Source organism: Rhinolophus sinicus, chromosome X, assembly GCF_036562045.2.
Source record: "Rhinolophus sinicus isolate RSC01 chromosome X, ASM3656204v1, whole genome shotgun sequence".
NCBI classification, from domain to species: Eukaryota; Metazoa; Chordata; class Mammalia; order Chiroptera; family Rhinolophidae; genus Rhinolophus; species Rhinolophus sinicus.
In genome coordinates, this window is record NC_133768.1 from 69462511 (window position 1) to 69473222 (window position 10712).

General features: G+C 49.4%; 1 protein-coding gene across 11 annotated transcripts; it reads left to right on the forward strand.

Annotated features, from left to right (window-relative positions):
* On the forward strand, nt 1–10249 carry GPRASP3 (G protein-coupled receptor associated sorting protein family member 3). 11 transcript variants are annotated; one of them, XM_074323850.1, is made up of 6 exons: nt 2963–3151; nt 4754–4855; nt 5006–5058; nt 5256–5337; nt 5941–6019; nt 6339–10249. In XM_074323850.1, exon 6 carries the CDS (start codon nt 6615–6617, stop codon nt 8256–8258), a length of 1644 nt encoding a protein of 547 aa, XP_074179951.1. In that variant the 5' UTR covers nt 2963–3151; nt 4754–4855; nt 5006–5058; nt 5256–5337; nt 5941–6019; nt 6339–6614; the 3' UTR covers nt 8259–10249. The 11 variants fall into 11 exon arrangements, with proteins under 11 accessions (XP_074179942.1, XP_074179951.1, XP_074179949.1 ...); XM_074323847.1 differs by lacking the exon at nt 2963–3151 and adding an exon at nt 3158–3378; XM_074323849.1 differs by lacking the exon at nt 2963–3151 and adding an exon at nt 3393–3855.
* The last annotated feature ends 463 nt before the right edge of the window (nt 10250–10712 follow it).

A 10712-nucleotide genomic window follows, 5' to 3' on the forward strand; every position in this document is an offset into this window, starting at 1 on the left:
CATTCACAGTATCGGCCTCCATCCTAAGGCTGGAAGCTTGATGGTCGCAATAATTCTAGGACACAAGCAAGTTCCTGAGGAAGAAAAGGAGACAATCTTTCCCGATGGCCTTTTCTTATGAGTGAGGACACTATCCTCAGAAGTCCTGCAGTCTTCTCCTAATGTCCCATTGAGCAGAGTTAGATCACCACCCCTTCCTGAACCAGAGAGTACCAAGGCAATGGATTACCCCTAGACCAAGCAGACTGACCCCTGGAACCGGGATCAGGCCCCCTGTGGTACGTTGACTACGAGGAGGAGGAGGAGGAGGAGGAGGAGGAGGAGGAGGAGGAGGAGGAGGAGGGGGAAGAGGAGGAGGAGGAGGGCATACTTACACAAAGATGATGTTCTTTTCGTAATTATGGGAAGCAGAACAGTATACAGAGTACTGAGGTGACAGTCACAAAGAGTACAGCGGCAATGTCTTAGCTTTCGTGACCTCTAAGAGCCACCACGGAGTTCTCATCAACTCTTTCCTGCTTACCCCAGCCTACCCCATAATATGACTAGATCACAATTTTAAAAGGAACTAGAGAGACCTGATACATGCAGGTATTTCAGAATATCAGACAGTTTCTCATTCAGTGTGCACGAGAATCCTGTGGGGGACGCGTTAACTGAGTCACAGAAACATGGAGTACCTTTTCCAAAGTGACACAAATACTTGGTGGCAAAGTCTCTATTCAAATTTTGGACTACCTGGCTCTGAAGTCCGGCCAAGTCCCAGAGCAGAGCCCAGAGGAGAGAGCCCCAACTGTACCATGCAGCCTCCTTTTAGAAAGCGCTTCCGGGGCTCAGAAAGTGGTTACTCTAGTCTAAGCAAGCACCTCGTAGTACGGTGAACTGGCTCTCGGTGCTGGTGGTGACAGAGGTGACTTTCTTCTCCTACAGTTAAGTCACAGTTGCTCCGACCTCACCACGAGGAACTTTGATTCAGGAAGTTGGAATTCTAGTCTGCACTCCAGGTTAAGAATTTGGAGGCTGACATGCCAAGCTGTGCGAGCCACACACATTTTCTACGCCTGGGAAGGGAAAGGGCTAATAATTGTGGAGCAGCTAGGATTTGCAGAGCAACTTTATTCCCAGATGTAAAGTTCAGCTGAAAATAAGAGGACAAAAGCTTATCACTCACTGATCTTTAGCTATACCCAGTCAAAATCCATAGGCCAGGCCAGACGTCCAGATTCAGTTCTGACATGTAAAGAGCTTGGAAGACATTGCTCCCGTACTTATAGCCTGAAAGAAAGTTGAACAAACTGAGAATCAGTGACTAACCTTAGACTCATCAGAGAGCTGAGGTCACGGGGCAAATGAACACCCCAAATTCTGGAGAAAAGACAAATCTGGAGAGTCACAGCCTAGCTCTCCTTACATAGCACAGAAACGGCTAGAGACATAAACAGGTGAGAAGACAAACAGGTAATTTTGACAAACTGCTGGAGGCTGAGTGTGGAATAGTATGAGAGTGAGAAACCCGACCTGCAGTCTTAGAGGTTTAGCGGGCTTTAAATATGGGAACTCCAGCGGGTTCTCCCAGTGAAGCTCCCAGGCAGACCCCGTAGTTGGTCCGGCAGTGAGAGGGGAATTGTGCTCTTGTGAAATACACCCAGAGCCTTCTCCGTGACAGAGGCCTGCTCCGCAGGGGAAAAGACTTTGCCAGAGCCTTATCCCAGCAGAGGGAAGGGCATTCTTCCTATCCAGCCCACTCTAGCCTTCCATTTTCACCTAAGGAGGAGAAAGAAGCTAAGAAACACTTGTGAAGGTCACAGCCTAGGGACACAGGCCCACAAAAGCCTGGGATTTAATTGTAAGATTATAGAACACTTCTCCCCACGTTTTTACCTTGTCACACAAGCCTCCAGTGTAATAGCTGTGCAGTACGGCTAAAAGAGCTGCAACACACAGAGTGTCTGTGCAAAGGGTAATTAGGGAAGCCCAAAGCTAAGAGGGGAGACAAAAATAAGGACACCAGAGGAATTTGAAGACCCTGGCACCTACAGCCACAGCAAACATTACACACAGCTCAACCGCTAACCAGCTAACGCAAAACTTCTCGCAAAGGGTCTGTTTACCTCAGTTCCTGTTACCCAACACATCATATCCAGCTTTCAACAAAAAATTACAAGGCGTGCCAAAGACAAGAGCAGGCACAGCTCGAGGATAGAGAGTAAGCATCAGAACCAGACTGAGATGTAATGCAGATTTTGTGATTATCAGGGAATTAACAACATGTATGACTACTGTGTTAACAGCTCTAATGGATAAGCTACGCAGGTGTGTATGGCAAGTGGCCGAGACCTGAACTGCTTCTAATTAATCCCTGCCACATTTGCACACTGCCCAAGATCATGAGAGCTTGGATGGGACTGCAAGACAAGACGGAGGACAGGAAGAGGAACCAGGACGGTCCCTACCTGGTACCTGACACTTGGCTGTGGGGGTCACAGACAGCGAGGATTGTATGACCCCCGGTGTGGGTCCTGACAGGGAAAGGTCCTCTTTCTTGGGCAACTGTGGGGACCGCAGAACGGCAACACGTGTGTTAGCATTTCGAATGAGAAAAAAGTAGTGTGGCAGCAAGAATGAATCTGGGCGCAGAGCAGGATTCTCTCCCAGGGTTAGAGGTCTAGGTCTGCCTTTAGGAGAGGGGCAGTGGTGAGGCCTCCATGGCAGCCCCCTCCCCACGTTCTCTCCTCCCTGGGCCCCTGAACAATGAAAGAACTTGGGGGGGGGCACCTCAGGACCTCCGGGTCGATCTGGCCTTCGATGGCCTGTCCGTTCCCAGCCAGCATTCTCCCAGCCCCTCTCCCATCAGCGTCCAGGAAGGATGGCGCCAGGAAGGGGGAGGTGGAGGTGGAGGGGGGCAGACACAACTAGGGGCGCTTTGTATCCAACCGCTGCTGCTTCAGGCGCGGCTGCTCCCGACCTGCGGATCCTGCACCCCCACCCCCGCCCGCGGGTCCCAGAGATTATAGGGCGGGAAACGTCGTGGGGGGTACCGGCAGGGGGCCGCAGAGGTCCCCTGAGGCGGGCTGGCGTTACCCGCCCCACAGGCTGGGGCTGCTCCCGTCCCCGCCCCCTCCGGGTCGGAACTGCAGGGCGCCTGGCAGAGGTGGGTGCGTTGAGCCCAGCGGTGCGACCTCCCTCCGCCCCGCTTTCCCGACACCCTCGCGGCCAGCGGTTCGTGCCGCATCCTGCGCAGCCCCTGCCGGGTTTGGTGCAGCGGCGCGGGGGCCGGACGCCTCTTTGCAATTCGGTGCGCACGCAAGGCAGGGAGGACCCGAGTGAGGAGGTCCGAGAGGAGGGGAGGCCGACCACCCGGGCCCCGAGCCTGGAAAGGCAAGTGGGGGTGCTCTGCACGCGGGCGGTGGCCCCCCACTCTCGACCAGCTTACGACCCGCGCCCAGCCCCTGGCATCCTGGCGAGGAGGCGGAGGCGGCGAACGGGTCCGAGCCGGTTCCGGAGAGAGGGGCGCAGCTCCGGGGGACGCCTGCGCGGAGGCTGCGGCAGCGACGGGCTGGGGCCCGGCCCAAGGTCCAGGGGTGGCCTGAGAGGCTCCCTGGGCTCCTGGGGAAGCGATCCACGCCGGCCTCTCCCCTGCCTGCTTTCCGGGAGAGGGCGGTGGGGGAGGCTGCTGCTGCTGCTGCTGCTGCGGGAGAAATGGCGGAGCCCTGAGCCGGAGCTGGGCTGGAGGGCGCCGGGGCGGGGGCGTTGGCTACTCCGGGCCCTGATTCTGGAAAGGGGCCTGTTGGGCCCCGCGTCCTTGCTGTCCTTCCCACAGGTGCCTCGTTGGTGCCAAAGTCGGCCGTCTGCGCGGTAGCAAAAGGGCTACTGACTCGGTAGATTAAGAAGACACCAAAATGAGGGGCGGCCCGGTGGCTCAGGCGGTTGTGCTCCTATCGCCGAGGTCACGGGTTCGATTCCCACATGGGCCAGTGAGCTGCGCCCTCGACAGCCAAGATTGTCAACAGTGGCTGGGCTCGACCTGGAGCTGGGGGGCGGGGGCGGGTGTGAGCGGTTCCAGCCAGGAGGCTCATAATACCAACGTGGGCCAGGGAGCTGAGTCCTACACAACTAGGCTGAGAAACAACAGCTGGAACCAGAGTTTGGGGGGGTGGGGGGTGGGGAGGGAAAAAAGTAGGGGGGGAGACACCAAAATGAAATGTGTGCCTTTCTCTTAAGACAGCAGTTTTATTGCCTTGCATATTTAGATCTTACACCCAATTAAGTGCAAGCAAATGGCGGGGGGAGGAGTCCATGGAAATAAAGAGTGCGCTGTTAGTCCACCTTTGTCCTTGGGGAATCTGTTTTCTCCACATCCCAGCCCACTTTAATATGTTGAGATACTGGGGGGAGGTGGTTCAGAATAGAGGGGAAGGTTTTGGAAAAAGCAATGTAGAACGCATGAAGTCATTCTGCTTCTTTACTTGCTGGTTCTGGAAACCTAAACATCATCTCCATCCTCCCGGCACAGTCCCTGTCATTACGGTGCAGAGGTAGTCCCACAGATGTTGTGGAGTTCCTGAGGGTGGATACCTGAGAAAGTATGGGAGTTGGAAGACTTGATTTTTTTTTTCTTATTTCCTGATCCTTGAAAAGGAGATGTTAGGACCTGAATTCTGGGTATCTGCCCATTAATTAACCTGATATTTTTTCTACCGTTATCAACATAATTTCCTGGTGTTTGGCTGAATGCCCCTACCTCTTTCTGTAGGGCGTGACTCTTCTGCAGCTAGAGGACTGTTCTTTGGTGGGAAGGACCGCATCTCCAGAGGTCCCCTGCTGCGAGGACTGGCTGGCATAGTTGCTGAATGAGGTAGGATCTATGCATGCATGGAGAAGAGGAAAAGGCAGGGTCATGCAGGGGTGCTGTGGAAATAACCGTCCCCATCATCATTACTGCCTTCTTTCTAAATACAGTTGCGTGTTTTCCACTGCCCACTCTGGTACCTCATTTTTTGTTCAGGGAGAGAGGTGTGGCCTCTGCTGGGAAAATGACTGACTTCAGAGTTGGGAGGTGTAAGTAGACAAGCTGCAGGTCTTAGGGGAATGGAGGGGGAGTCATTTGGGAGGAGCAGACAGGTGGGAGACATTTAACCTGACCTTGAACTTACGAAAGCATGTTATAACACTTGTCATGAGTGTTGGGCCCGCTCAGTCTCCTCTGTTTTCCTTCCTTGGCCTTTTTGTCTATCTATAGGCTTGTTTCTTTGTAGGTTCCTGTTGAAATCCTGTAGGTAGCTGTTCGCTTTGAATGTAATTAAGAAAGAGGACGAAAACTACTCATTTGGATCCAAGGTGAGTGTGAGCATGAGCACCCCTCTTGAGTGGGGGTGGGAATTGGCTGTTGGCACGTGGGTAAGGCCAGATCATATCTTGGAGCCATTGTCTCCCAATATTCTAGACACCTCTGCCCTCCCATTTGCGTATAGGAAATGGGTGTGGGGTGAGCCAGGATTGTGCCTATGGGGTAATTGATAGATACCCAGGAAATGGGGAGGGAAGCCCTGAGGAGGACCAAGGAGGCAAGAGTCGTTCCACAGTTGACCCTTGAATGACACGGGTTTGAACTGCGCGGGTCCACTTACACGTGGATTTTTTTTCATGTGACCACAGTTCAGTGGACCCACGCAGTTGTACTGACTGCAGTTCAAACCCTCATTGTTCAAGGTTCAGCTCTGTGGTTGGGAATCCACATGTGCTGAGGGCCGACTTTAGTTGTCTATGGGTTTTCTGCTGCACGCGAGGTCAGCATCTCTAACCCACGTGTCGACCCCAAGGGTCAACTGTATAACCAGAGCTCTAGATTTGAAAAAGGGCAGGCATTGGGTTTAGAAAGCAGAGTGCGTGTCTGCCTAGCAAAACTCAGAATTCCAATCCCTCCTGTGTTTTTGTCCTTAGGTCTGCCTGTGATTTCAGCTGTAGGGCTTATCAACATTGGAAGCAAGGAAGGAGGAGGAAATTGTACCAGATCAGTCAGGTTGGTGTGTGGCCTACCTGGATAGACCTGTAGAGTGTAGTGGTGTATACCAGGGGGGCTGGGCATTCCTTAGCCTCTCTCCCTTTCAGCAAGCTTTCCCACCATCCCTGCTACTATTCAATGCAGAGAAAAGAGTGTAGTAATGCCCGGGCAGGACACTGTTGGGCGATAATGGGAGTGTGGAAGGGATAAAACGAGGTAACAGTTTTCTACGATTCCACTTCTCCGACCACACAGTCCATGTCTACTCTGTCATGTCCTGTGTGGCTGCCTGCATAGATGGAAGAGATTCAAAGCCCATTTCCTTCTTCCCCCTCAGGTCCGTCTCCAGCGGTGGCTGTGGAGGCCTTGGAGTGGCGGAAGAGTACCCATCACCTTCCCTCGGCCTGAGTGCCTCTGCCCTCTGTCTGTATCAGTGACAGAGGCTGTGTGTTTGGCAAGGGGACTGCGTGCCTGCTGAACCGCCAGTTGACTCTAACTGTTGCTACAAAGTTTCTCTCTGACCCAGTGAAAGAGTGTCAAGACATCGGCCTGGGACAGGTTGAGAGCCAAGGCCAAGACTGTATAGGGCTACCTATATAACTCGGCTTCAGCCATGACTCGGAGTAGAAATAAGGCCAAAACTGCAAAAAAGGCTGGTGTAGAGGCCGAAGCAAAGAGAGAGGCTGCTGGTGTAGTCAGGCCTGGAGCCAAGATCCCGGCCAAAGCAGTAGCCAAAGCAGGGTCTCAGGCAGATTCAGTGGCAGAGACGAAGGCAGTGTCTAAGAACAAGGTTGTAATTGAGATGAAAGAAGGATCCCTGGCAAATTTCAGTCCCAAAGCTGAAGATGCGGCCACTGGAGTATCTTGGTTTCGTTGTGTGGCTGAGGCTAGTGCAGAGTCCAGGTCCATGCGTAAAGATAAGGCTGGTATTGGTGCCTGCTCCCGGGCTGGGGAGGAGACCAGTGTTGGTTCCGGGTTCTGGACTGGAGAAGAGACTGGTAATCGTCCCAGGGCTAAGGATGAAGAAAGAGCTGATCCTGGTCCCCCGTCCTGTGCTGGGAAGCTGGAGCCTGTGGTGGCTGGGGCTAGCTGCAAGGCTAGGCCAGGGGCTGAGGAGGAGGAGGAAGAGAACGTTATCGGGAACTGGTTTTGGGATGGAGACGAAACTAGTTTTGACCCTAATCCGAGACCCGTGAGTAAGATAGTTAGGCCCCAGCCTGTGGATGAAATTAATGAAAAGAATAGGCCCAAGGACTGGTCTGAGGTCACTGTCTGGCCCAAAGCCCCTGCTGTAACCCCGGCAGTGTTAGGATTTAGATCCCAAGTCCCATCTGAGACGAGGCCTCCTTCATATATTGTCCTGGCCTCAGCTGAGGAGAATGCTCATTCTTTGCCTGTGGCAACAGTGTGCTCTTCCATGAGCACTCCTCCATGCTCACAGCCTATCCCTGAGTGCCCATTTGGTTCTGACCCTTGCATTCAGACCATAGAGGAGATTAGACGCCAAATCAGGTTCAGGGAGGCGAATGGGATTAAGCCATTTGCTTGCCCTTGCAAAATGGAATGCTACATGAATTCCGAGGAATTTGAAAAACTTGTTACCTTACTTAAGTCAACTACTGATCCTCTCATTCATAAAATAGCTCAAATTGCAATGGGGGTCATTCATGTTCATCCATTTGCCCAAGAGTTCATCAATGAGGTGGGTGTGGTGACGCTTATTGAAAGCTTGCTCAGTTTTCCTTCCTCTGAAATGAGGAAAAAGGCCGTAATTACTCTGAATCCCCCTTCTGGGGATGAAAGACAGCGCAAGGTTGAATTACATGTCAAGCACATGTGTGAGGAAACGGCGTGTTTTCCCTTGAACTCACCCGGACAGCAGTCTGGATTAAAGATACTAGGGCAACTGACTGCTGACTCTAACCATCACCGTATTGTTGCCAATTACTTTTCAGAGCTCTTTCGTGTGCTGTCCCTGGGAAATCGTAAAACCAGAAATCTTGTTCTGAAAGTACTGTTGAATTTGTCTGAGAACCCAGCTGCAGCCAGAGACATGATCAATACAAAGGCATTAGCAGCATTGAAACTCATCTTCAACCAGAAAGAAGCAAAAGCCAATCTGGTTAGTGCCGTGGCCATATTTATTAACATAAAAGAGCATATCAGAAAGGGCTCGATTGTAGTTGTCGATCACTTGAGTTATAACACACTCATGGCCATCTTCCGTGAAGTTAAAGGGATTATTGAGACAATGTAAAATGAGCCAGAAATAAAAGGGAACGCTTGGAACAATCGCCAAACTCTAATAATAGGCTGTCTCTTCTGAAAGAGCCTTGCATAATGTTTTGTTCGTTACGGTGTGCATATTGTGAGTTACATCTTTAACACAGTATCGTGGCACAGTATCTCCAGCTTTGAGCTAGACGTTTTGGCGGGTATTAAATGACTATTCCATCGTGAGCTGAAAACGCCTGTTGATTTTTACCTTGTGTCGATGGGACGCTTCTTAACGTTTCACTTAAGAACTTAGTGAACCAGTTCATCCTAAGTAAGCTAACTTGTTCATTAGTGTCTGCTTAGATCCATTTGTGGCTTCAAACAGCATAAAAGTTAATATCCTTGGACTTATAATCTAGTTGCGGAAATGCACACACAAGATAACAGTACGTGCAATCACGCATACACATACCCTCACTCGCTCTGTGAAATGTGCACTCCCAGTACATAAAGGAGGCAAGGGTTGCTATAAGCTGTTTAATGTAAGGGATTAGTCTTTTATTCTACCTGCGTCAGATAACTCATTTCACAACACAGAAATGGCCCTGAATCCTTGATAAGATGTAATATTCATTTTTTTAAAAAATTTTTGCTAATACATTTATAACTCTTGTAGTGTTAGGCTGTTTCATTTGTGTCAGAATCATCTCACAGAAGAGAAATAGGTGTAGGGAGGAAAGATGTCCTGCATACATGCTGCTAATGTAAGATACTATGTTGGCACTATATTCAGGGTCTTTTTTCCCACCTCTTTTCACAATGGTCTTGTGACCTAGGTACTGGTAGTTTTCGTTGTTGTTGTTGTTGTTTTTTAAGTTAATACCATAACTTATTATTCTGGATCACCTCCAGTGAGAATCAGGGAGGTTAAATACTTTTTCCTAGATTCCCATAGCAGACAGGTGGCGTAGCTGTTTTGTCTGATACCAAACCCCACTCACTCTCTGCCTTACAGTCCTCACTTTTTTGATGGAGGCCTTGAAGGCTCAGAGACTGCTTTTAATGATTCAGTTTGCTGTAGATAATGTCCCCGCCAGTCTTGCAATTCTTTACTTCCCCCATGCACATGTCCATGAGGCACTTGGCTACTGGAGGTCAGGAGAAAAATCTGGGATGAGTGTATGGATTTGAACTAGCAGTGTCTGGAAAACAGTAGGTTCCCAAAACTATTGAATGAATAAGATGTAAATTTCATCAGCAAGTGAAATTTGCTTTGTGTCCTTCCTATCTTTTTCAATCTGTATGTCCTTTTCCCCCCAAGGAACTGGAATCACTCTGTACATTGCTTCATACGTTACATTTAAAAAGATAATTGCTTGCTTCCTCCTTGCAAAATCATAACGTGATTATTTTTACCATTTATAATTTATTCTCTTTTTCACGTGGGAGTCACATGATAAGCCAAAAGGCACTGTCTTTTACTAGTAGGCTACTCCACTTTGTGCATTTGTACCAGCTAAAACTGTACAGGATAAACTTAATTGTAGAAATTTAGGCCCATAACTGCAGCTTCATCGACACAGAACAGGAAAGCTGGGAGAGAGGGTGCTGCCTCAACCGACATGATAGTGATTCCTGGAAGTCTGTGTGGTTCAGAAAGCATCCCCAGGACATTTGAGCTATGGCTATGTTCTCTAAGGCTCTTGGTAGGGATTATAAACCCTGGTCTGAGCTTAAGAGAATGTCTCAGTGTATGAAAATACTGGGTTATATGCATTGAGATTTTTCAAACCGTTAAGAAACTAAAAGAAGATCATACTGTAAATAGTGTGTGTAACTTGCTCCTCTCCCCCACTAACTGTGTATCGTGAATGTCTTTCCATGTCAGTAAGTATGCATCTGCAACAGGGTTTTGAATCACTCAGGTTTTTTCTGTGTGTTAACAGTTGGTGCATAGTGCCTAATCTTTCATTGCATATCCTCTTAATAAACAACATGCACAAATGGCTTCTTTGCAAAAATAAGACTATAGTATTCTGCCACTTGCCTTTTCGTCTTTCCAGTTATCTTTCCAATTTAGTATTTACATGCTTTTTATTTAATAGCTTTCTTGAGATATAATTGACATACGTTAAACCGTTCATATTTAAAATATACAATTGAATGAGTTTTGACATGTCTACACACATGAAACCATCACCACAGTCGAGATAGTGACTGTGTCCATCAACCCCAAAAGTTTATTCATGCCCCTTTGTAATCTCTCCCTCCTACCCTCCCTATATCTCCCCGCCCCCAGACAACCACTGATCTGCTTTACCACAGTATGGAATCATTCTCACTTTCTGTAATTTTATAGAAATGTTATCATACAACATGGATTGGGGGAGGGACCTGGAGGGGTTCTGGCTTCTTTCACTCACCATGATTATTTGGGATCCATCCATGTTGTATGTATCAACAGTGATTGCTTTTTATTGCCAGTAGTATCCAT